The sequence below is a fragment of the Scomber scombrus genome, chromosome 6, assembly GCF_963691925.1.
Source record: "Scomber scombrus chromosome 6, fScoSco1.1, whole genome shotgun sequence".
Classification (NCBI taxonomy): Eukaryota; Metazoa; Chordata; class Actinopteri; order Scombriformes; family Scombridae; genus Scomber; species Scomber scombrus.
The window spans coordinates 19,451,098-19,476,357 of NC_084975.1; the positions used below are offsets into that span (position 1 = coordinate 19,451,098).

Here is a 25,260-nt window from a genome sequence, read left to right on the forward strand (position 1 = left end):
ATAGTTTTGATTCTGATATAGACTCAATAATTACACCATTTTAACAAAGGTTTTCAATATTGCATGCCATATTTGAGTGCCTTTTGAAATAGATTTTATCCTTGTGTAGTGAGTTGAGAAGCTGTGGTAATCCATCAATGGTAAAGATTTTTTGGGAGAACAAAACCCGCCAAGAACATAACAAAACATGTAATTACAAACATTTATTTCAGACAGTTCAACAATTCAATCTAAGGAGGTCTATGAAAATGATACAAAATCAATATAAAATGCAATTTGAGGTGAAAGTCTTCAAGTTCACAGTGATTAAAAACATTAAATGGGGACATCTCAGCCAGTGTTCCATTAAAAAAAGACCTCTTGAGCAGCTTGGTACATGAATGCCTGTCCAGCGTCAGTAACACACAATAAAATAACCACGATGATCGTGTGAAAATTACTCTTTGCTCCGACATACAAGACTTGCACTTTTACTGTAAACCTATATTCATGTGGCTGATACTGTCTGACAGTATACCCATGTCATTTGCTGGTTTTTTTTTATTTGCAGAATAAAGAAAATATCTACCAGTCACTAACTTCACTCAGAATGTATTTTAAAACATAAAAGTGTATATCAAGGACTTAAGAATCAATATAAATACCGAACTTCATCTGCTTTTTTTATTTTATTTTACATTTTAAAGTAAGCACAACATGGTCATGACATTTCTTTCAGATAACTATAATCTAACCTGTGCATTAATCAGAAAAGCCACTGATTGACATGTCCATTAAAAGAGCATGAAAATCTACAAAATGCTGCAAATTGACTTTACGGTCTGTCCCTACAAAAAAACGCACCAAGTCAATGTGTAGCTCGTTACAGGAAAAAAAAACATCCAGTCCAGCTTCAGGAGGTCAGACAGATATTCAGGGACAAGTAAAAACTGATACAAGCTGTCATTGCACTCAGTAAGGTGACCAAAAACAAAACAGGCATAACTACATTTTTTTGAGGAAGCTAGTCATCAATTTTGAGCCAGCCTTTTTTAAAGTCTATCAGCAGCTCCAGGTAGTACTTCCACTCTGGCTCACTGTCATACCTGACCTCAAATATAGTCTTTAGGGGGTTGGTGTGGGCCTCATGAATACGTAGCACCTCTCCTCTGTACCACACTTCTGACTTATCATCTTCCTCATACAGATGAAGAATCCTCTTTCCTACCAGGTCTGGGTAGTAGAACCTCATGGCCCTCTGAGCCCTCTGGACAGCCGAACGCAGGACCCATCGCCTCCTGTGTTCAGCGCTGTGGCAGGCAGACAAGTAGGGACAGTATTTGATCTTTAATAGAGATCTGTGTTTTCTTTTAGAAGAGCTTCTGAGCGGTCTTAAGCCATAAGAGAAGCTTCCTGTTCTTTGCCACCTGTGGATTACTTTGGGTGTCATCGGGTGGAAGTCCCCCTCGCTGTTCCTCTTTCCCTCCCCATCCTCTGTCTGCGAGAGGGAAGGATCAGTAAATGAGTCTGACACTACTTTGGAGCAAGCCTTTTTTCTGTTCACACCTTTGCTAAACATCCTCCTCAATTTGAGAATCACACCCGAACAACTTTTGGATGCAAGCTGATACTCGGAGGGTCCTGAAGAGTGACAAACAGGTCGGAAACTGGAGGGTTCCTCCATTTCTCTGTCACTGGGAGATGATGGGAGTTCGTCGAAGTTCAAAGGACACGTCCATGAGTTCTCACAAGAGTCCTCCTCTGCAACCACACACTCATTTCCTCTATTTCCTGCCTCTTCACACTGATGACCACTCCCATTTTTCTTGCTAAATGTGTTTGGTCTGCCTCCGCTTTCAGTTTTTTCTGTGTCATCTGTTTCTTCCTTATCTGACAAACTGCTGTCCAGAAACAGACGCCGTGAACTGCTCTTTACCCTGCTTTTTGTTCTATTCCTGTTCAAGTGTGATTTAGTTTTTTCATTCTGTGGATGTCTCTGTGAGTGCGACTCTGAGGGTGAGGCGGGTGAAACTGGTGAGACGGTGATGTCTGAAGAGACTGAACTCCTGCAGCTGTTAGACTCTTCACAACCTTCATCTTGCTCTTTGTTAACAGAGTCACCCGTGTCTAATCCTGCAACAGAGCAATTGGGAGAGGTCAAAATAGATATTAAAACATGTCAGATATATAGAAATGAAGTTGCTGACGAAATGGAAAAGTAATAAAAGTTGAATCACATTTATTTAGTTATCAGGGAAACAAATTCAAGGGTGAAGCAAGTCAGAGGGATGTGGTAAGAATTTATATGAGTAAAAGCACTTTGTTTCCCAACAGATGATTCCTTAAGAGCAAGCAGTCAACTACCTCAGTCAAGTCCAACTCATGAAAGGTTGACAAATCAATGCTTCCATAGCGCGTATTCAGCACAAAAAAGCAATAATCTATTCTATAAGTAACCAGCACACATGGTGATTGGACAGCATGCTCCTCCACCATGAAACACCCTTTCAGCAGTGATATAAAAAAAGGTCGTAGGAGTAAACATGAAGGCTGGGAAAATGTCAGCTGCTACGAGGGATGCTATCAGTCTGGGATAAAACAAGAGTGAGACAAGGGAAATGTTCAGACACCAAAGTCAAGTGCCCTGAACCATGTGAATGGTTAATAATGCCAGCAGTGGACAGAAATTTGATTAGGCCCAATTCAGTTAGAAAATGCACGTGCCAAATAAAATAATCGCTGTCGAAGGAAACAAAGTAAACAAACCTATTTAAAAAGGATAAGTCTGGTGACCACAAATCCTATGAAAAGAGCAAAACCAACAACTGATTGATCCTACTCACAAGTATTTACGGTGTAGCCAAAGCTCATATATCATATTACTCAGTGCCACAGAGCTTCATTGTTGTCCAAAAACTACAACACAAATGAATCACGGTTGCACTTAGTGACATGTTCCTTTATTACAATGAATAATGTTTATTTGAGTGAGTCCTATGTAAACTAGCTAGAGCACAAAATATGCAACTGAAAATAGCCATCAAATGCACTATTTACTCCTGTAACATTAGTATAGTTTGCTAAAAACTACAGTGGCCAGATGTTTTAGGAAGCTTTCTTTCTTTATGAAAGTATATATTCTTGACCAGAAAATAATAATAATGATAATTTAAAAAAAAAGAAAAAAAAAAGGAGCATCTCCAGTCTTGTCCTTTAAACCCACATGGACATTAAACTGTTTTCTCTCCACACAAAACATTAAGTCCCCCCTATATGACTTCGAGGGAACTGGTCAGTTAAAAGATGATGATCATTTTATGAAATCATAAACTTCTCTCCAACCCAAAGGGCTGAAAATATGGCACAGTTTAATCCCCCTGTGTGCTGCCGGCTGTCACTTCCTTCCTCTGGTAATGTGATCCCACAGCCTGCCTCAAACAGTTTAGACTTGGGTTCACCATCTAACAAAATCACCAAGACGTCCATTTGTCCAGAAACAGCACAGCCCAGCACCCCTCCACCCATCTTTAACAAGTATAAAGTAATCATGCAACTTCTTGTGATAAGACTGAAAGTTAGCTGAGAGGTTTCCTCCTGTCTAATCAGGAAAAGCAAAGAGTAGTGAGATTGAGGGACAACATAAAATGATAAATATACCTGGGCTCTCTTTTGGACATCAGGTGAGGTTGAGTCTGTAAAAAATAAATGGATTTTATTTTGAATATGTATTGCTTATTGTGATTAGTTCTTTACAAAAAGGGCCAAAAATGCAGAAAATATGATTCCTAAACGACTGGTTGAGGGAAAACCATGATACAGTTAACCAAAATATGATTTATGATAATAAATCCAGAAGAATCAGTAAATCACACGGTCTACCCAGAGGGGATTTCCAGAAATCTGCAAGGAAAGGCAGGAAGTGTTGCTTTGGTAGTCATGTTGCGCTTATCACATGGTCAAATCATCAAGCTAGAGGTGTTATCTTTCAACGTTTTTATCAAGAAACTAAACTTTTCAATAGATAAAACCAAAATTCTGCTGAACCTTATCTGAAACACTATCGTATAAACAGTATCTTAGGAAACATTTCAGTGAATCGTGCAATCTATTAAAAGTAACAGGAAGAAGCCGATTCACAGCTTTCACTCATGACTGAGGGGAAAAAGTTACATTTTATAGCTGCCTGACAAATTGTACAATACTGACAAATTAATCTTAGTTCTAAACTTTATGTTTACACGTGTATGCACACTCTTGCCAACCCCTCCTGAAATAAATGTGTTACCCACTCATTTCTTGTTTCCTTTGTGAACATGTATGCATGCCAGTGCTTATCAAAGTGGTTGTTGTGTTCAGCTTTGCCTCACAAAAATGATAATCAAGACACCTGTTGCTTACTGTAACTGATCTAATGTGTCAAGTTAGACTTGACAATACCAAAAAAGAACCTGAGAGCTCAACTCACTGCAACATCAGAAAACATGAATAGCCAAAACAAAAGCATGTGAGGTAAACATCTTCACCAGTGTAACAGTAAACATGCAGCATTCAGATAACGTATGCAAATACAGAAAACACAACCAAATACAGAGATGTTGATAGGAGATATTTCTTGACCAATAGACAAGGTTCTGGACACAGTCCACAAGTCAAGTTTCAATTAGGCTGGTTTAATAATCAGCTGAGGAGAAGAGTATACAGAAGCTGTTCTCATCAAACACAACACAAGGATTTAAATACTCTTCTGACCAACATCTGGAATGTCATCTTTAGCCTTTCCATTCTTGGGGCCCTTTTCTCTATCCTGTTATTACCTTCATTAAAAAGTGTCCCATATCAGTCATAAATCTCTTGGTTCTTTGAACTCTTACAATCAGATGTGGCACCTATCCTGTAGGTAGATAAGTAGAAAGGGATTAAAACGACCTTAACTAAGGTCTATGTTAGTATGTTTTTTCATATCTCGTGTCCATATTGGATACCCGGTATGGTCAGTGGATCATGTTCTGGTGACAGTTTCTAAAATTACAAGAAAATACTGCCACATTGGATACAAATACTTGACAGGGCCTCAGATGCCTAGATCATATTCTGTTTAGGTTGCCTCTTGGGAAATACCTGACATGCCAGCACTACTATATATATGCTGTTCACTCGGTCGCTGAGTATCATCAAAAAAATTGTACCATGAATGCTGCTAATGATCCAGGCCTGTATTAAACATGCATTAAGAAATAACTCCAGATTCGCCTCATCTTTGCATCTTCAAGATCACAAAAACATCTACTCTCAGTCAACTTGCATACATAGTTCCCAGGATCGACTGATTATAACTTCCTTACCATACAAATGTGCTGCAAATAGAGAAATCAAACTTTGTGAGCCACAAACCAAAGCATCAGCTATCATGCAGCAGGCAGGTGACATAAAGCAGCATGTACCAGACATTTCAGCCTTTAGGTGTCCCATGGAAAATGTTGATGATGTTGTATTCAATTTGTAGCGTCTCTGGATTTGGTTGTATTTTCTCTCTTTCCAGAGCTTTCCTGAATGCTGAGCATGTGTCGTTCAACAAGTGAAGAGGTTTCATCTGCTTTTGTTTTGTCTATTTCCATGTATTTTCTGAAATTGCAGTGCGTTTTGCTGTCAGAGCCACTGTACAAAATACCATAATGCAATCCCAAACCAAAATTATTTTGGAAAACAGCCAGAACTAAATAAGGGCTAAAATAATGTGTTCATTATCAACATCACAACTCGACAATATCCATATCCTTTTTTACTAAACCACTATTCACACATAGTAAACACATATATAATCTGAAGTGAACGTGCACTAACCTAGGTGTTTGCAGACACAGGCATAGTACAAAAGGTTGAGCACATCAGCGTAGATGTCAGGCAGGTGTTTGAGGGACATCAGCCTCCTGAGCCTGGAGGAGCAGGCTCGTTTATGAAGCTGGATGAGGATCTTCTCTTCAGACAGTGTGGTGGGCCGCAATTCCACTTTGTGCTCCTGCAGGACCTGGTCGATGAAGCTGCCCTGGACCGTCGGAAAAAGCAGTTCTTTCACCACCAACATAGGGAGAAACACTGCCCCTGTCCGCATGACATGCGGAAAAGGACAGCGTTCCTGGGCAGTGTACTCTCGCAACCTCTCGAGGACCTTATGGAGTGCTGACTTCATCTCCTCATTAAGCCACACCTCCCTGGCTTTTATCCCCAAAAAACAGGACACTTTCTGGACTTTGGTCGATGGAGATGCAGGTTCAGTCAGTTCCAGCTGAGACAACCAAGTTCTGAGCTCCTGCTCTGAAGAGGCTGACACAGATTTAGATACTAGCTTGGAGAGAGACTGGTGCAGCTCAATGAAGTGCTTCCGGACCGGCATTTGGGAATCTAGTTTTGGTATGAATTCAGCCACCGGTTGTACAGGTGGCTTCTCTTGGGCTGGAACAGGGTAAGAATGCTTCCTATCAGGGAGAATGATTTTGTAGGTGGAAAGTTTAAGACACTGAGGAGGAATGTTTTTGAAACTAAGTTTGTTCTCCGGTGGTTGAGGTTTGGTAATAGGTTTGGGGTAAGGAGTGAACACCTGATCACGATGTATGCTTGTATAATCCTGACAAGGTGAGGTAATCTGTGCAGTCACCTTCGCAGGTTTGGGCTCATTTGAAGTCTTGTTGTCATCTCCTATTGAGGGGTTACTTTCAAGTTCATCAGGTTCACATTTCTTAATAACCAACATGAGCCTGCTGTCAGGAAAACCAGTGTCTTCAGGCTCTCTTTTGATTGTTACTTGGCTGCAGTATTTCTGACCAACGTTACTCTCTATACAGTTGTCTGTGTCTTGTGAATCTACTTCTTCCACTTTAATATTTTTGGGTTCAACCATTTCTACGACAGGCTTTGTGGAGAATTTTTTATAAACGAGATGGACAACAGACTGCTGCTGATCTTGATCTGGCCTCTTTTCTTTGATGCATTGTTTGGGTTTGACTTTGCGATGTTCAGAAGACGGGACAGTTCTTGGAGGTACTCTGCCTGGAAACAACACTCCAGAGGCCTGCAGGAATGTCTGGTAAGGTGCCAGACTGAAGACACTGTCAATGACCGGCATAGGAGGAGAGTCAGTTTTATTCCCTACTTCTACATTCTCCACTTCCATCTTTTGTCGTTTCTTAATTAAGTCCACTTCATATACATCCCTATCCTCTTCTTTTATTTTCATGGGTGAAGAGGAGTGAGAAACACTTCTCTTCAAGCTCCCTTTAAGAACAGAGGCAGCTGAACTGGATGTAGGGCCATTGTGTTTATTTCCTGTTGCAACAGCAGGGGAATAAATAATTTTTTGGACATTTGTGCTATTAGTTACAGCTGTGTGTGTGTGATCTGAACTGTGATTAGGTGACCGGGGCAGCCACGTCACTGGGGAAACAGGAAGGTCTTTTGGCTGTGTCGGGCATGTAACTTGGGCTTCACAAGATGAATAGTCCAGGAGCTGGTCCATGTTCAAGCCAGCTGGCGAAAGGATGGGACGATCTATGTGCAGGCTGGTGAGTGGGTGAAAAAATCTGTTAATTTGTATGCTGGAAGGTGAAACTCCAGGTTGGCCTACACGTCTGTTAGGACTGGATTGGTCAACAAGCAGGAAAGGTGAGGAGGTGTGCTGCTGGTCAACATGCAAGCTGGTGTTTGGTTTGCTCTTATGCAGGTTGGCTACAGAGGCCATGGTGAGATCCATGTGTGGACTGGATGGGGAAACATTTATGCGATTAGAGTGCCAGCTAGGCAGTGCATGCTGCCTTTTTAGGGGGGCTCTGATTTGGCTTGCATTTAAATGAAATCTAGGAACTGCATAACATGGATAGTCAAAGCCCCGTATAAAGGAATGATTTGGCATTGTTTCATTGCTAGGCAAAGGAATCTCACCATGAAGCGGCTGAGGCACTATGTAATGGTCCCGGGGGGCTGAGAGAGTGTGTTTAACAATAACAGGGACATCTTCTCTCTGCTTACTGCCAATATCTTTACACTGTGCCCTGTTTTCTACCTCCACATTTGCCTGAGGGTAGTAAAACACTGGGTGCTGTGTTAGCTGGCCATATTTGGACATGTGAGAACGTTCCTGATAAACCTCTGAGGTCATATGCTCATATGTAGGATGGGAGGGGTATAGGCTAGGGTAGCCTCTGGGGGATGTCTGTAAATGCTGGCTCTGCTTACTTAAAGAACCAAACAGCATGCGAGTTGGTGTGCAAGGGTAACTGCTGTAGTTTGGCTCAATCAACACAGGCAGAGTCCTTGCTCTACTTGGGCTGTATGTGTCCATAGTAATCCTCTTGATTGATTCTGCACCAGACTCAAACTGTAAACCTCTCTGTTGCAGCCGTGCGTCTTGCGCTTTCCTCGGGATGGGCAGTCTGTCACTGTAGTGAGCATCAGTTTGCATCCAATCATGCTCATAGACAGTGTTTGGGATCCTGTGAGATCCATGTTCCACACTGAATTGTTGTCCTATCGAACAACCCAGTTCATTACAGCAGGGGTTATGTCCATAAACTGGCTTTGGGATTGCTAAGTAAACTGAATTTTCAGATGCAGGAGATAAATCCTCACCTCCAGTTTTTTGTTTTCTAACAGCCACTGATGCCGCAGTAGGACTGCTAATGCCGGAACTTTTAGTGTATGGTGCAAAGCCCTGTTTCACTGGGGTATGACGCATTGAGGAAGAATGAGAATGACCTTCGTCTGAGGAGTTGCTGTCTTGCCTGTAAATTATGTGGTTTTGTCCCTCTATGCCAGAGAGGTGACTCACAGGACTTCTGCCATCCAGGAGAGAGGTCTTTGAGTTGCTCCAAGGAGGAGCAAATCCTGCTCCATCCTTTCCTCTGGGGTCATACGCAAAGTAGGCCCCATTGTACTGCAGAGTCGGCTTACCAAGGAAACCAGATATGTTTGGTGGCGTTGCCAGTCCTGTTGATGCTATGGTCGCATCAAATAATGGCATCTTGCTGCGAAACACTGGGTCAATGACGGTCTGCATCGATTGACTGCTCATCATGTAGTAACTTTACAATGATGGGACAGTAATTTGGCTCCAAACCTAAGTAGATAAAAAACAAATATTGGTTTAGTCTTTCCATATTCTTAAATAGGTTGAGCAAACTTCCTCATCAGATATCAGATAGGACAGCAGGATACACAGCAGTAAAAAAATAAACACTTTGCACACATAAAGCAGTCATCATTGGATAACTAGCTCAAGGCATTTTCTCAACCTTGACGAATCTTGTGGTTTATCACATGTATGTCACATAAACCCTTATTAGCCAGTGCACATCAGGGGAAGTAAAATGCAGCATCTGGCAAGGAAGTTAAAATCTGAGGAATGTGTGAGGAAGATTCATAACTTCTTGATTATGCAAGGAATACCAGTGGACAAGAAAGTCTAAGAGTGAGAAAAATGTATTTCAGACAATCAATGTCATACTGTTGCCATACTTCAATGCCACGTCTACAAATATGAAAATCACAATGTGACTTAATGAATTTAGTACTGTACTTGAGTCATATCTGGTATCACTATAGCTCATTTTCTCAGCTGTCGGTTTATAGCACATATGTCAGAATGTGTCATCACCTTCACATTAAAAAATTTCAGCCTTGCTTATCTCAAACAAGAACTTATCACTTGATACATCAAGCAGCTCTCAACTTGGCCTAATGTCGTGACACCCAACACTGCAGCTCACTGTTTCTATTCTGCATTTTATTACCACAACCTCTCAGTCAGACTATAGTTCCTTTTTCAAGAATCTCTTCAGGGTAGTGTGGCAACTACTTTCCTACTTTCTATATTAATCGGTTTATCACTTTGGCCAAGAAATATTGGAAAGTAGTGACAATGACAGAGTAATTTCCCAATGCACAAGGTGATGACTTCAAATGTCTTCTCTCAAATGTTTTGTTTGACTCTTCACTATCAACTATGACAAAGAACAACAGCAAACCCTCATATTTGAGTAGCTGAAACTGGTGGATGTTTGGAATTTTTGCTAGTGATTAATAAATTATTACAATAGTTGTAATAATTTTCTATCGTCTGAGCGATGAATCACCTAATCATTTCTGCTCTACTTTAATAATATGCTGGACAATATTCCAAATTGTGATGGTCATTTTTCTGTCTTCTAATGTTTTATGGACCAAAAAAATTAATCAAGAAAATAATCAGCAGATTAATCAACAATGGTAATCATTCATTTCTACTCTAATTTTATGCAATATTTGACCGTGGGAAAAAGGTCAAAATGTAACTCTTCCAAACTAAGATATAAAAATGTACCAATTCACTGTATTGTGTTACATTTGAAGTTTCTGCTCCTGTTCTGCCCCTAGAGTTGTTTCAGATAATGCAGGATGTGTCACATCCCTGAGAGTTCATGATGAAGAAACATTTGTGATTTGATACAACTTAAAAGATATTCCAAACTGGGACTCGGTCAAAATGTCATTCTTTACAATGTATTTTAGAGCCTAGCCTGTCACATCCTATTTGCGAATACTTCACCCACTGCTTTGCTTCTCATAATATGGACATGTTTACTGTAAAATGTCATACAAATCTACACAGTGCAACACATTTTCATTAACATAATTAGCTACATTGGAGATATGGTGTTTTTCTTAGGAGTTAGGATTTTATGAATGCTAAACTCTTACTTCTGGCTTTTCCAATAGGCACCTGAAGGAAGCATAATGAGCTCAATCTGTCAGTCACTGTCAGTATTGTGTAGGAGGGAAAAGAATGATGACCTGCCACACAGGCACCTGCATGAACTGAGCTGCGAAGTGAGCGAGGTGTAGGAAACATTTTTTTATCTAATCTTTTTTTTTGTGTGTGTATGTGTGTGTGTTTGTGTTGTTCAGCTAGGGAACAGATCGTCCCCAACTCCCAACTGACAGATCACAGTGCAAAACACGGTTAGAACAGAAAGACTCAGTGTATAAATGCCAATATAGGTTGAAACAAATGTACCTACATACATCTAGCAAACTATAAAAAGTGAAATAATCATATCTGTGACATAGGCTATTTGCAGCCCGTTTGGGCAGAGTGAAATAAAACAAATACAGCCTCACTGAGACCAAATCCAGACTCGTGACAGCTCACAGCCCCAGTCCTAACAGATCTCATCAGTTCATCCTGTTGACACCTTTTAGAAGCGTACAGAGTGATGACTTATCTGCAAAAAGCGCAGAGAAATGTGGTTTAAGCGCATGGAGGAAACTGAGCAGGGCTGCTTTCAACGGACTAAAAGCCACACTCTGTGGTATGTGTGTTTGTGTGTGTTGGTGTGAGTGCGGGTTGTGCGGGTCTAACTTAGCCTACTTTCAGGGACACATTTCGGTCTCAAAACTAGTTAATTGTTGACACAATTGAGGACATGTGTGGTGGAAATGACTACAGTCACTTTCAGGGACATACACCTGTCTTAAGTCCAGTTCATTATGGTCAGGAACTTTGTGAGGACAAAAGCTATGTCCCCAGCTGGTAAAACACAGATTTTTGGGTCAGTAATTAAGTTTAGGGTAAAGGTTAGGTTTTGGCAACTAGTGGTTATGATTAGGAATATGGTAAGTCTCCTGGAAATTAATATAAGTAATATGTAAATAGGCTATCCCAAAAGTGACTTAAGTAAACATGTGTCATCTGACTGAGTCTAAATTTGGGGACAAATTACAGACTTACATATTATTATTTATAATAAAACATTTTTTATTTTATTTTTTATTTATTTATTTATTTATTTATTTTTTTTTTTTTTTTGGGGGGGGGGGGGGGGGGGGGGGGGGTCAGTGTGTCCGTGTGTGTGTGTGTGTGTGTGTGTGTGTGCGTGCGTGTGCGTGTGCGTGTGTGTGTCCCATCACTCCCGGGTCTGTCTGGGTGATGGAGTGACTTCCGAAAGCAAACCGTCCAAATTGACAGACTGAGCCTCAAACCACGTGGAGACAGAGTGAGTACACAAAAATTCAGTTCTTTCCAGTCTGTTGATGTCAGTTATTAATTATTTATCCGATAAGCTGTCAGGTCAAGAAAACTTGTCAGCGAGTTCACGTGACATGAAAAAAAATGTTTATTTCCGCAAGCTGAACTCAAAGCAACCAATAAAAAAGCCTCACGACAGATATAAAGACGAAGTTTAAACTCTTTGCAGCTTCTTTTGACAAGTAGATAACTTGTAACCTATATAGTGCATTTGCTTATCAGAGACTAAATGAAAACACAGGAGCTTGTTGTCCTGCAGCCTACTCAGATAAATAGGACGCAAATAAAATAATAAACTCCGCTGCCGATCAGTGTGAGCAATTTCCACACAGACAGCGAAAGCGTCGTAAACCACGGCTAAACTAAAACCACACCGTAGGTCGAACAACTTCAAATGTTTTGCTTTGGCTACATGACATAGTTTCACAATGTTTCATGCTTTCTCAGAAGTCACACTCATGTGTTGGCAAAGCAGATGTTTCCTTTCCTTGTTGTGCTATCATCATAAACACTCATCTGTGGTTAAAGACATTTGAAGATTGAGCGGAAAAACAAAATGTTTTCTTACCTCGCCGCTGTAATGACAATAAATGATTTCCATGAAGACTCCATGAAACACAACTTCCCTCAGTGAGGAGAAAAAGTTATTTCCTAGCTCGTTGGTGGACTCGGTCCGCCAGCCCAATGCGCCAAAATCCCACGACAGAAAAAAAAATCCGACAGCTCGCCCGTCCACGCTGCTTTTAGAGAAGTTACCAAACTGAAGGAAAGACAAAAGGGAGGAGGATGTTCTTTGATCAATAGGCGGAGTCACACCCTCTGTCTATCCACGGCTTGTTTTCTACACATGTGATGTTTTCCCGTTGGTGGTTTTCTCCCTTTTATTGGCTACATCCTGATGTCCGGCTGCCAGCCTGCTGCTGATGTCACCTAAAATGAACTTAGAGTCATGCTTTTTTTTGCACTCAACGACAGATAACATGAGTGTGTGTACTATTGATTTTTCTTGGGATTTTCAGGGATGCTTCAGGAAATTTAGGGGAAGGGAGTCACACAAATTGAGAACTCACCTGACATCACAGATATATCAAGTTGACACCAGACCTTATGTGTTGTTTTTTTTTTTTTTTTCCAACTTTCTTGTGCTTATTCACATAGGCCTATACAAACTACATTGAGTGAATGACACAACTTCGATGAAGATTACGGCATAGAATCTGCACCCTATGACAAAGCAAAAAGACAACATTTATTGATTTCCTGGAAAGATGCAAATCCAAGTTTTTCCCTATTAAAAACACCACAATTAGATATGCTTTAAGAGTACTAAAGTCCAATGCATCTACAATGCAATATACAGACAGGTGCATGCATTCTCCTCAGAAAAGTAAAACCGACAGGAGCAGAAACTGGGTGACTATAAGGGGGTATGTTATGTATGAACATGTTTACTTCAAAGTCAATGAAACACACTGAAACTAGCAGAGTTCAATGCAATAATAGGTTTACTGTATAGTAAGCAAACATACATGTAAATCAGGGCTTGTCCATGGAGAAGGCACTAACTTCAAGGTTTATACAGTATATGCAAATGAAGTCCTCTTATTGGAGAGCTCAGCTTCCAGTTGTCACGCCTATTTTCAAAATCCCCAAAACTCCCACCATTAGTTTTCATCCCTAGTCAGTCATTGTCAATGAATTGGGTTATATTACTGTTCCTTCAAAATGAATGGTGTTTCGCACCCCTCAGCAGGCAGCATTTTCATGGAGCAGCAGTACCAGCAGTAATAGCAGCACATACCGGTATCATCTAGCTCTGTACAACATTATTTTCAATCCAGATAAGGGTTCCTCATTTGCTCAGTGCCAGGCTTCCCATCTTGCCTTCCTAGACAAAATATATAAACAATAAATGACTTAAGGCCTTTAATGATTTAATATCTTGCTTGTGAACACAGAATAATATAAAGTACATGATCTACACATTAATACCATGTTGATAATGTCTCAGTCAAATAAAAATATCCCCACTGTCTATTCTGATATGTATGTGTGCCTGATTGTATATTAGAACCGTAACTTTTATAGTGCTACAAAGAATGACCATCCATTAACCTCATCCTAATGTAGTTAATGTTTGACTTTAGTTGAGCAAAGTTAAAATCAGGTCAGCCATTACCTCAGTCAGTCTGGGTTTTTCGAATTGTTGTTGTGTTTTTTTTAACCTTTTATCATTGATCATGTTTCATTTCACTGAGACTGGACCAAAGCCTTAACATACACATGTACAACACATCTACTTGACACAGTAAACATGTGATTGAATAACAACCTTCACGCTATGCCATGGAGCAGCAAATCTGGTACTTTGCCAAGATAATCAAACAGATAATCCAACATTTAAGTATATACCTCAAGCATGCATTCTTCCACTGATTTACTCTGAATGAGTTAATTTCTTGTTGCGTTTGCATCATATCAGTCCCTCTGCATCTGTGAGTTGGAGACTAATTTATGTGTCTCGAGGGACTGCCGCAGTTTAGTCTAGACAAGTTGGTGGCTTCCATCAGTCCCTGTGGCCTCACAGGTAAAGAGATGCATGTCAAGGGGTTTGACCGAGGAGAGAAGGCAGGGACTTTCCCCCTAGGAGCGTTTTCGCATCTCCCTGATTTCCAGTTACCATGACATTACACCTTGGCATCAAGGTGCAACAGTGTGCCATATGGATACAGCAACACAATTCTTCAAACATACAAGGAAATGCATTAAAGGTGGTGATTATTGTACTCAGTTGTTAAAAACACAGGCCTCTAAGCTTTGTCAGACAGAGAGCAGTAGTCAGGGGCAAGTGCTCTCAAAAAAGGGTCAGAAATCCTCAAAAACCTTGAATCTCCCTCTGTGGGCCTGTTGGCAGTTAAGTAATGATTACACAGAATGAAAATATTATTTGATTTTCTTTTTCTATTGAAGTGATTTATTGCCTGTTATTTCCTGATACTCTTGACAAATATTTACTGCCAGCCCACACATAGTTGTTAAGATGACATTGTTTAAGGTTATTTCCCTGTTGTGAAACTTCCTTCTGTTAAATATCTTGTAAACATAAACATATTGTGCTTTATGGCAATCAGAAAAGTTGAACAGTTTTTAAGGCAAACAAATTATTTCGAAGATGGGTTTGTCTTTCCGTGGGGCTATCAATATGGGTAGCATGCAGTTCAAATGGTTCACAAACAGTACAATATCAGCAAAAAAGTTATACATTCATCATAATTAAGAAAGAATGTTACTTGGGGATGGATCTAAAAATGTTCCTTTTCACAGGTAGATGTTACACTTGACACGATAAATTCTGATTTCTGATGACAATAGACAGTTTTGTGATTGCAATATGTATATAAAGTACTTTTAATGTAATACAATCACACATTGTGCAGGACAGAATTTTAAGAGTCATATCTGTTTGCATTAGACTGAATCCACAAGGTGTTAACCACATTTAAACATCTGAGAGTCAATAAAGTGAGTTGCTGTGACGCAGGGAATGGAGCAGGTGATCTCTCAGGATGAACTATCTGATGAAACACTGCTGAACATTCCCAGAGGGCAGAAACTACATATTGAGCCTAGAGACTGCTGGAGTTGCATCAGACACACAAGACACGCATGTATGATCGCGCACACATATTGACACAGAAGCAAGATATCCTATAGCCGTGATACATATTTGTTGTTCTATGTTTACACAGTATGAACTAAAAACACAATGTGGAGTATTTATTGTGCAATTTAGAGGGCTGACAATCTGGTCTTTCCCCTTTTATCATTCACTGCTCAGGCACTGCATATTGTTTTCACAGTCACTCCACTGCAGCTTTCCATCTAGAGTGCAATGCAATTAACAAATCCACTAATACTACACTCCATGGCTCGACATTAAACTTAATCTACAGTAAGTTCACTTAAAATGGTATATCCTAGCACATTCAAGTTGTAACACCAAAAATCATCTTCTCTATCTCTCTTTTTGTTGCTAAATATTTAGTTTCTATGTATATTCTGGTTCATGATTGCAAATAAACTACTGAGTTTTTAAATTTTTTTCATAACTTTTTTAATAACTATTATTGACAGCTGTAATATAATGCTGGGCTTGGCTTTTAAATGAGGATTGTGTCCATTTCTTTGAACTCCTGATGGGACATTAGAGCTGCATGCTGCCACATTACCTCACATCATTTACATATTGTAACTATGGTACATAATCCAACCTTAGATATCATATATATACTCCAAAACTAAATTATCTGTCTACAGGTTGGATTCTGATATTTCTTATGACTCATGTTGGTTTTTATTCACAATTATTTTTGGTTGCTTCATTGTTGTTCCCTGTTGTTCATGTATCAGGTCTTTCCTGAAAAAGAATTCTTGGTATGGGACTATACCTCATGAAGAAAAGTTACCAGTATCTGCAGGAGGCAAGTTTAAAGTACTCATGGATTCTTTAAAAAACCCTCAAACGCTCCCTTTTTTAATAAGATAGTTAATACGCGTTACGTAATTCAGCTAATCATTTTTATTTGATCGAGTGACAGATACTGAACTGGTGATTAGTCATTATTCACACATGACAGTGTTCTCATTGTTATGCAATGAGTTGGTATGTTGCAGGGCCAGTTCCCTGCAGTGCTTTTTGCTGCAGACTTAGTGCTTTAAGCTTATCATTTATTCATGACTGTTTATGTTAGAAATTGTGGGATTCAGGATTTTTCCTGCATTACATAACAAAGAGTTCTGATACAGCTGAGAGTGTGATAATATTATTTAGGAGACTGAATCTTCTAATAAACTGAAGTGGCAGAGTGGTGTTTGGTCTTGAAATGTACACCTTCAACTGTTTTGCAGTGCCTCTAAATACAGCCTATCTGGAGTTTTGATGATTTGACTGTAACTGTGAGAACATGGTGCTTATTCCTATTAGGCGCACCTGCAGTCTACACGCTCTTCCACAGTGCTGTCAAGGCCACGATTACACCCTGTGCGTCGGTTTGGCTGATGTAATGTTTCCCTGGCCTCATTAACAGAATCACACGGCAGCCAATAGCAGCAGGACAAGTTATAGCTCAGGAAAGGATGCTTTAGGTTTAGAGAGCCATTCACACGACTCCATGTGCCGCAACCTCGACAGCTCAACAGTAAAAATGCCCCTAGCTATTTGCAAACCAAATGTCCTCCCGCCCTTTCAAATAGGAGCAGCAAGATAAGTCAAGATAAAATATGACTACCTGGATCGAACAGGGAGAATAAAATAAGGCAACCTGTGTCTACATATTAATTATAAAAATTGGGATCTTTCTCTGTGGCTTTTGATTAAGTACAAGGAAGAGAAAAATCTATGTTTTGAAATTAGGATGTTTACAGTTTACTGAACAGGAAATAAAATTAATCATTCACCAGTGATACATGCCATCAGGTTGACCTATTTGTGTGAGTGCTGTAAAACAATAAACTTTGTAACTGTAATAAAGAATAATTTCAATTCTAAACTTTCCATCAACAGTGCTGTTTAGATGTGTCTGTGTCTGCAAAGCTTGAAAGACTTATATTATTAGTATATTATTGTCAACCTTCAACTGTTAACCTCTTATGAGGCAGGTAGCCTAAAGTGCTGTGGAGCACTACATGTCTGACATACAGTAATAACACTGCAGAGGAGACATGCCACCAAGATTGCCACCTACAATGTTCAGTTCCTTTCAGTTTAGTATAAGTAAGACAGTTGTTACTGTCTGCTTCTACTCACTAACATAAACAAATCTGTGCCTGGTTTGGTTGGACATTCTCTCGTTTGTCTCTCTTGACAGCATAGAAGACACAGTCCAGACTAGCACCTTTCAACTTTGTTAGGAGATGGAGGGTTTCCACAAAGATAAACATGTCTAACATTAATGTGAACCATGGATTTCATCACTTCTGACCTTTGGTACTTGGAGTCATGGTAAAAAAACACTTGGTGAAATACATTTATATCTGTTTGCAATCTCTTTTGAAACATTTAAGTCATTTTTACATATTTAAAAATCAAAAAATATATTACATGATCTTTTTATGCACAAAAAACAAGAATTGTTTACTGAAATAAGGCACCTAACGGTCACTGAGTCTGAGACATCCATACCTCAGCTGACAGGTACATGTTATATGTCTCTGCAGTAAAGCCAGTCTGTCAAAATTTCCTGTGGGAAAAGAGTTTCCGCTGCTTTCTCTCACATAATTAACCCCATAGGCCCCCTGACAGCTTCTATGGACTCAAACAAGAATGTTGTTCACACTAAAGATGGGCGGCTTAATAAGCACTTGCATTCAATGTCTTTTCACTGCAAAGGAGTACACCTAAGCTGCTTTAAGCACAATGAGTGTTTGTTTTTTTTCTTAGCTTTTACGGTTACAGAATGAGTGAATTTCCCCAAATTGAGTCAGTTGTTGCTGATGAAACCTTATCTTGTAGTAACAAACAATACAGCACTCCTAATAGTGAGGCATTTTACTCATCAGAGACAAATTCAGGAAAAATTAAACCAATTGAAAACAGTGTTATTAATCCAGATTTATTTCACCTTTAACCTTTGATGGTGACAGTATGTATTAAATTCTGGGTGGAATATTTTATACCTCAATCCAGTTACTATTTTATACTTGTGCTGTAATTTGAAAAAAGAAGAATATACAATATATTACATACTGTTATTCATATGACCACAACCATATAGTTTGCACAGCCATATTAATTCTCTCCAAAATGTTGGCAGTAATACACCATTTCTCTACTAACAAAAGAGGAGGAAGATATACTCAGTAAGCATTTCCAATGTTGGATGACATTAATGCACTTCAGTGTGGAGGATAGCTGTTTAGAAAACAATTTGAAAACGATAAGTCTACGTAGAAAACTGTTATTGCATGAACTGCATTTTTAAGCTCCTTTAGCTCAATGACATGTCACTAATGAAATTCTCCTTTGTAAACAACAGAAACATTCAATCACCAGTATCAGTGTTATTTTGGGATTGATACAATCATTGCATAAAAGGGGAGGAACTTAAACAACAGAATCAGTTGATGGAAATTCTGTCTTCAACAAGCCAACAATCATGTCAACGTGTTTTCATGATAAATGTTTGACGAATAGAAAACCAGCACCAAACTGTTTCATTTTCTATCTCTAATAGCTGCTGTCAACATCTAAAAATTAAGGTGTCGTACCCCGACACAGGTGTTTTTAGTTATTCTGAAGTTTAGGAATATGCCAGGAATAATAGTAAGAGCAATATAGATGTGTGGTGCCTTGCCGTAACAGGTACAACAACAATAACAGGAAAAGTCTGGGAAATGTCAGTGAATAGCTGTTGGTACACACCCATGTAATCCCAAGATCTTCTATCAGATAGGATGAGAGAGAATACCTATGTCAGTTTACCATGGGTGTTTTCAAGGCAATGCATACAAAGTCATAACATTCTTTTATTTTTTTATTGGTCTATGGTGCCAGGTGATGTGATGTTCATGTTTTCTCAGATGACTCATTTGGTTTCTGAACATACTGTTCAACAAAACCGATGATAGTTGCTACCTCTGCCATGGCTCCTTTACCTGCAAAAGAGAAAGGGATTGCTGGTTACACAAACACACACCCTAATAAATTATCAGTCGGTGGCCTAGAGGCAATAATACTAATACAATTCAAACACACTTAACACAAGACTCCTCGTGCACATCCTCTGTACACAAATACACTGTGTTGCACACATTTTTATACATTCACAGGGTTTTCTTATTTAAATCAAAGTATTTTGTTCTAGCACCCACCAGCACTTCTGGGGGAAACACCTCTATCACAGCTCGTGCTGACACTAATCTTGTTAAGATGTTAGTGCAAACCTAAAATTTCCTGCTACAACTGTTTATAGTAAATGTATAGAACAGATCATTTATGAGGCAGTGGCTGTGACAGTAAAGCTACTGAAGAAAGTGTTGCATTTTACAGCCACTGAAGATAAAGATGGGCAAAACCCACATTAAATGTCTTAGTAAGGCGTTGGGTCACCACGTGCCACCAAAATAGCTTCAGTGCGCTTTGGCATTGATTCTACAGTCTCTGAACTCTAATGGAGGGATGAACACCATTCATTCGAAATGGATTCCATCATTTGGTGTTTTGATGATGGTGACTAACTAGGGTTGACTAACACGTTGGTCCAAAATCTCTCATAGGTGTTTAACTGGGTTGAGATCTAGTGACTGCAAAGGCCATAGTATATGATTCACATCATTTACATACTCATCAAACCATTCAGTGAACCCTCCATGATAGAAATGTGTCATCATAGGATAAAGGTGATCACTCAGAACAAATGTGTATTGATTTGCAGTGACCCTTGCCTCTAAAGGGGACAAGTGAACACAAACCATGCCAGCAAAATGCTCCCCTCAGCAGAACAGTCACCAGATCCTCTCATTGGAGGAGTCAAGCATTCAAAAACGGTACTGGTTTTTCCTTAAATTTGTCACCCATCTTTAGTATTTACCTGGGCTTCTTATATCCTTGAAAAACCACTTGCAGAGTAACATTCACCCGAGAGCAAGATTCTTGACAGCAATTTGTCTCCTGCTGTAAATCCTTTGCATATTAGTAATTACTTGACTGAGTTGTTTAACCCTTGTTAGTACTTTAAGTGCCTGATGAAACAATCCTATCCTGGCTGGCACTGGTCATCATTATTGAGAACGGAAGTAAGTTAAGGACAGTAGTATCTGTGCATCTATGACCAGAAATATACTGGACCTAACTGCAGATGAAATATGAAAACAGTGGCTGCACGCACTGTCACAGAAAACCTTGTCTAATTGTTCTCAGTGGTGGGTTTTCTAGTGTCCACTGTAGTTCTAATTTGACAGAAGGAATCAGAAGGCCAATCATCTTTTTCTTAACTTTTATATTTTCAGGGAAGATTCACTGAGATCCAGTTTACAGGAACACCCTGACACAGTGCACAGTCACACACATTTACACACACATTTACAAATGGGAGCTGCCCAAAAAAACCACAGTCTGAGCTACTGGCTACACAGCTGCTTCAATGGAGAAGTTGGGGTTGAAGGCATATCAGTGGCAGTATTGAGTAACATGCATTTTCCCCACCCAGATGTATTTCAGTCACATGTCCGGTTCTCTAACCTTTGGGCCACCGCTGTCTGTGGGGCCCACAGTCTTAAGTACAATATCTACTATCTAGTTTTCATGATGCAGGGAGACTTATACCCCTTTCACCAAGACGTTGCCACTATTCTGGTCTCTCTAAGCATAAGGTCCTATGAAGACAGCTAAGAAGACGTATGTCTATTGTAAGTGGCCTACTATGTCAAAGATTATTTGAAGATAAAAAAACATAGTTATGGTTTCTAAGACTTTCTCAGAGTGTACTGAGCAGGCAATGTGACCTCCCATACTGCCGGCTGTTACTGTCTCCTCATGTTTTGTTTTTGAGCAGTGGTGAAGTTTGCTCTGAAGTTCACACCATCTACTCAGGAAGTGCTATTTTTTATTATAGAATGGAGAGTAAGCCTTGAATTTGCTCTTTTGTTTCCCCAATCTCTGTGGTTGGGTAGTTCATGTCTTTTTTTTTAACACTTTGTGGTTTCCCTGAGCTATTTTCCTCTTATCGAGTCTGAGGCGTGCATTGGTCTTTGGGGCCTTTGTCTTCACCATCTCCTCATACCTTCGACTTTAACACTTATGGTTTTCTGCATTCCAACTAAAGTTATAACCTCTGTGTAATGACCTCTGTGTCATTTCAGGTAAGAATGTTTTTAATTGACCTGCATGATTAAGCACTCAATAATATTAAGGGTGTGGTAAAATATACATTTAAAAGATTGTAACACTGCTAGAAAGTCCGGCAAAAAATAATCTTCACTTACAATATCTGACCCTGCATCATTCTGTTTTTTATTGAAATCTTATACAAGTAGATTAAACCCTGTGTTGCATTGTGCAAATTCTTTTTACATGTTCATATTAATAAATTAATTGCACTTTCTTAGTGAAATCAACAAGATAAGACATAGGAAAACTGCAGTAAAGCTGACTTAGAGGCAATTTACAGATATCAGTGAATACGCACCTTCATCTCCACACACAAGTTTCTTAGCAATGCAGGGGATTTCAACATATCCAAACTCTTTCAGCTTGGATACCTGCTGGGCTGTAATGGGATGTTGCCACATAGCTGTATTCATTGCAGGACAGAAGAGGAGAGGGCGACTCATATCCCAGGCTCTAACCACACATGTCTGCCAATGACAAACACTAATTAACTTGGAATTAATTTCACATAATTTATGTAAGAAATCATTGATGAGTGTGCTGTAACATTTTGCAAATAATCAGTAAATGCACTTTTATTCTCACCAGCAGATTGTCACAAATGCCGTTAGAAATCTTTCCAAGAGTGTTTGCATCTAAGGGGGCAATGACAAGTAGGTCTGCCCAGCGCCTCAGCTCAATGTGCAGCACAGGGTCAGATCTCTGAGTCCACATCTAGAACAGAAACATGCCATTAGGCATTCAACCAGTAAGACACTCACTTCCTTCCTGGAATGCATGACACTTTAGACCAGAGTTTCTCAATCTTTTCGGCCCCTGTCCATGTTTTTATGTTTCAAAATTCTCATGACCTCAGCAGTTGGAAAGATGTGAAGTGACAACACTTGACAACACATGCAGTACTTTTAAATTTTTAAATAAAGGATTATTTTGTATTCTTTTTTCAAAAGAACATGAAGGGAGATTCAAAAGGGTTGTATACACATTTTGATATTCTTCATTTAACTATTTATTAAAATATACAAAACAAAATATAATTTATAGAAACATCCCACATCAGCATATCGGTGGCCACAAGTTTGAGAAACTCTGCTTTGGAAAGCTTATAAGGACATTTGACAATCTCATTGTTACCTCCCACTCATCCGTGTCACTGTAGATTTTTACTGAAACCTCTTCAGGATTATAGAAGTGCTTGGCATGCTCCGTTGTAACCACTCTTACATCCACCTAAAGCATAAAGTAAAACAACAAAAAACTGAGAAGAGGCATCTAGAAATGCCAAGCTTTGTTACAAGAGTCTTAACTTTCTCACACTCGTACTGGTTTGACCCTTTTTATCTTTGAGTTCATTTTATCTGTTTTACTGTTGTGCATACTGTAGCAACTCTCACAAAATTGTGTGCTTAGATGTGCAGAATTTCTTCATTTTACATGATAACATTAGACACGCAGTCTTGACTGAGAAATGGTCTTGGATCCTATATAACTGTCTGTAACACAGTTCTTTATTGGTTTGGGCAGTGACAGTGTGACCTGTATCCAATAGTGTTTTTTCTAGAAACACCTTTATCACCAAATCCATGACCACTGTATTGTCACACTTGGATACATTAATATAACATATATGATTACTTTACAGTGACTAATGTATTAAAAAAAAACTACATTTTGAACTTTGTATAACCTAGCCATATATAGCCTGGAATGAAAAATCTATCCTCCCATGTTTGCTTCTCATCCGATGTTGTCTGATAGGGACTAATTAGTTACTTGTCCTTGAACAAGCAGAGCTGTTCCTCCTTAACAGGAGTAGTAATAAGTTACACTTCTCTTCCCCAACAGGTGGACAGCTTCTGATAGCACCCAGTACATATACGCACATCCTGACTCTGCGTCCTTTGTTTCTTTCCCATATAAAATGTATCATTCTACAACTTCACTCTCTCATGACTGTACACTGATCCTTTGCAAAATACTTATTAAAAAGCCACAAATACAACTTGGCCATTGTGTCATCTCTTCATTTTTTCAGATTTCCACCACACTAATTACCAGAGTTTCTTCACTGTCAGACAGCAGTAAGAAAAACTGCCCCTCTCTCTCTCAGTCTTTTTTGGCCACCAAACTAATTAGAACTATGGATGATGTTTGCTATATCCCAGATTTCTCCCCTCACAAAAATAATAATATTTGATCAATTTAAATAAGAACAGTTCCTACAGAAGGTCTCAAAATTGTAAATGGTCTATCTGACATTATAACTGCCTGTGCCATTGCTGATCACAACATAACAACAGGTATTTTGTGGACACAACAATGACATTATATTGCCCTGCTTCTTGGACCATTGTCTTCATCTAAATGTAGCTGCAGAGTATCTTAGGATTTCATTATACATCCAGTTTTAATATTTATGCATAATGTCACCTCAAGTGGAACATATCATTTAGTCAGATGGATGCAGGGTAAGGTGTTAATCATTACAAACACAATTCAGACTTTATTTGTATAAAAGAAAGTATTTGCATCATGATGCAAATTAGACACAGCTGTCTCTTCCTGTTAGTACAACAACAGTCGGAACACTGTCCTCATGTTATGTGTCTGATAACATTTCCAGCAACAATCCAGATTTTTTGAGTCACACTGGGTCTGCACTTTCACTAACATTTTCACTTCTCTTTAATTTACAACTACCACTACTACCATTTACAACCTATTACAAAGTTTTCACACTTGCATGCAGTTTTTGTACAATCTGATCTGGTCTGTATAAAGACTGTACTTTAACCCTAAATAAAACATCTATATTGGATAGTAAAATCACACTACCGTAGTAGTAATAGTAGTAGGCTTGTAGAAATGTTAATAAAAGGACATTAATCAGGTTTAACTGCTGTGTAGTTGTTGCTGTGGTGTTTATTGCTGCCCAAGAGCTGCAACATCTCCATCTTGTGGTAAACATGAGCAGATGTTGTGCAGTAATAACGTGACCAGCTGCATGGGAATGTACCTGGACTATATGTAACATAAATAGACAATAATAACTTTAGTTGAGTGCACGCTCTGAATAAAACTAAATAAATAGGTGAAAGCAGCTCACCCCGGGGAGCTGAAGAAGCTGTGTGACCAAAAGAGGCAGCTTCAAGGCTGCCACACTTCCCGTCACACCAACAAGAACACGAAAAGTGCCGCAAGATCTCAACAAATCACTTTTTGCACAAGGAACAAGCTCGTCTGTCTGCATGGCAGCTCCTCACCGAGAAGACTACAACGAACTCACGGCCGTGCTCCTGTTGAGCCAGCGGCTTCCACTTCCGTCAATAGTCACCAACAGCCA

The 25,260-nt window shown here is 39.3% G+C and overlaps 2 protein-coding genes across 2 annotated transcripts; both read right to left on the bottom strand.

Annotated features, from left to right (window-relative positions):
• Positions 1-173: 173 nt before the first annotated feature.
• Positions 174-12,779, bottom strand: c6h15orf39 (chromosome 6 C15orf39 homolog). Its single transcript, XM_062420767.1, has 3 exons — positions 12,600-12,779; positions 5,821-9,085; positions 174-2,112 (listed from the first exon to the last, which is right to left on the bottom strand). Exons 2-3 carry the CDS (start codon positions 9,041-9,043, stop codon positions 1,004-1,006), a joined length of 4,332 nt encoding a protein of 1,443 aa, XP_062276751.1. The 5' UTR covers positions 9,044-9,085; positions 12,600-12,779; the 3' UTR covers positions 174-1,003.
• Positions 12,780-18,630: 5,851 nt separating this feature from the next.
• On the bottom strand, positions 18,631-25,227 carry ppcdc (phosphopantothenoylcysteine decarboxylase). Its single transcript, XM_062420579.1, has 5 exons — positions 25,024-25,227; positions 23,052-23,147; positions 22,503-22,631; positions 22,216-22,384; positions 18,631-19,684 (listed from the first exon to the last, which is right to left on the bottom strand). The coding sequence occupies exons 1-5, from the start codon at positions 25,165-25,167 to the stop codon at positions 19,596-19,598; spliced, it is 627 nt and encodes a 208-aa protein (XP_062276563.1). The 5' UTR covers positions 25,168-25,227; the 3' UTR covers positions 18,631-19,595.
• Between the last annotated feature and the right edge of the window lie 33 nt (positions 25,228-25,260).

Bases quoted from the DNA above. Each gene is read 5' to 3' on its own strand.
- c6h15orf39 (XM_062420767.1), bottom strand. From the start codon at position 9,043: ATGATGAGCAGTCAATCGATGCAGACCGTCATTGACCCAGTGTTTCGC. The intron at 2,113-5,820 runs GTTAGTGCACGT...GCTCTGTTGCAG, and splicing joins CTGTGTCTGCAAACACCTAG to GATTAGACACGGGTGACTCT.
- ppcdc (XM_062420579.1), bottom strand. From the start codon at position 25,167: ATGCAGACAGACGAGCTTGTTCCTTGTGCAAAAAGTGATTTGTTGAGA. The intron at 22,632-23,051 runs GTAACAATGAGA...TTTCTGTTCTAG, and splicing joins GTGACACGGATGAGTGGGAG to ATGTGGACTCAGAGATCTGA. The intron at 22,385-22,502 runs GTGAGAATAAAA...TGTCATTGGCAG, and splicing joins GCATTTGTGACAATCTGCTG to ACATGTGTGGTTAGAGCCTG.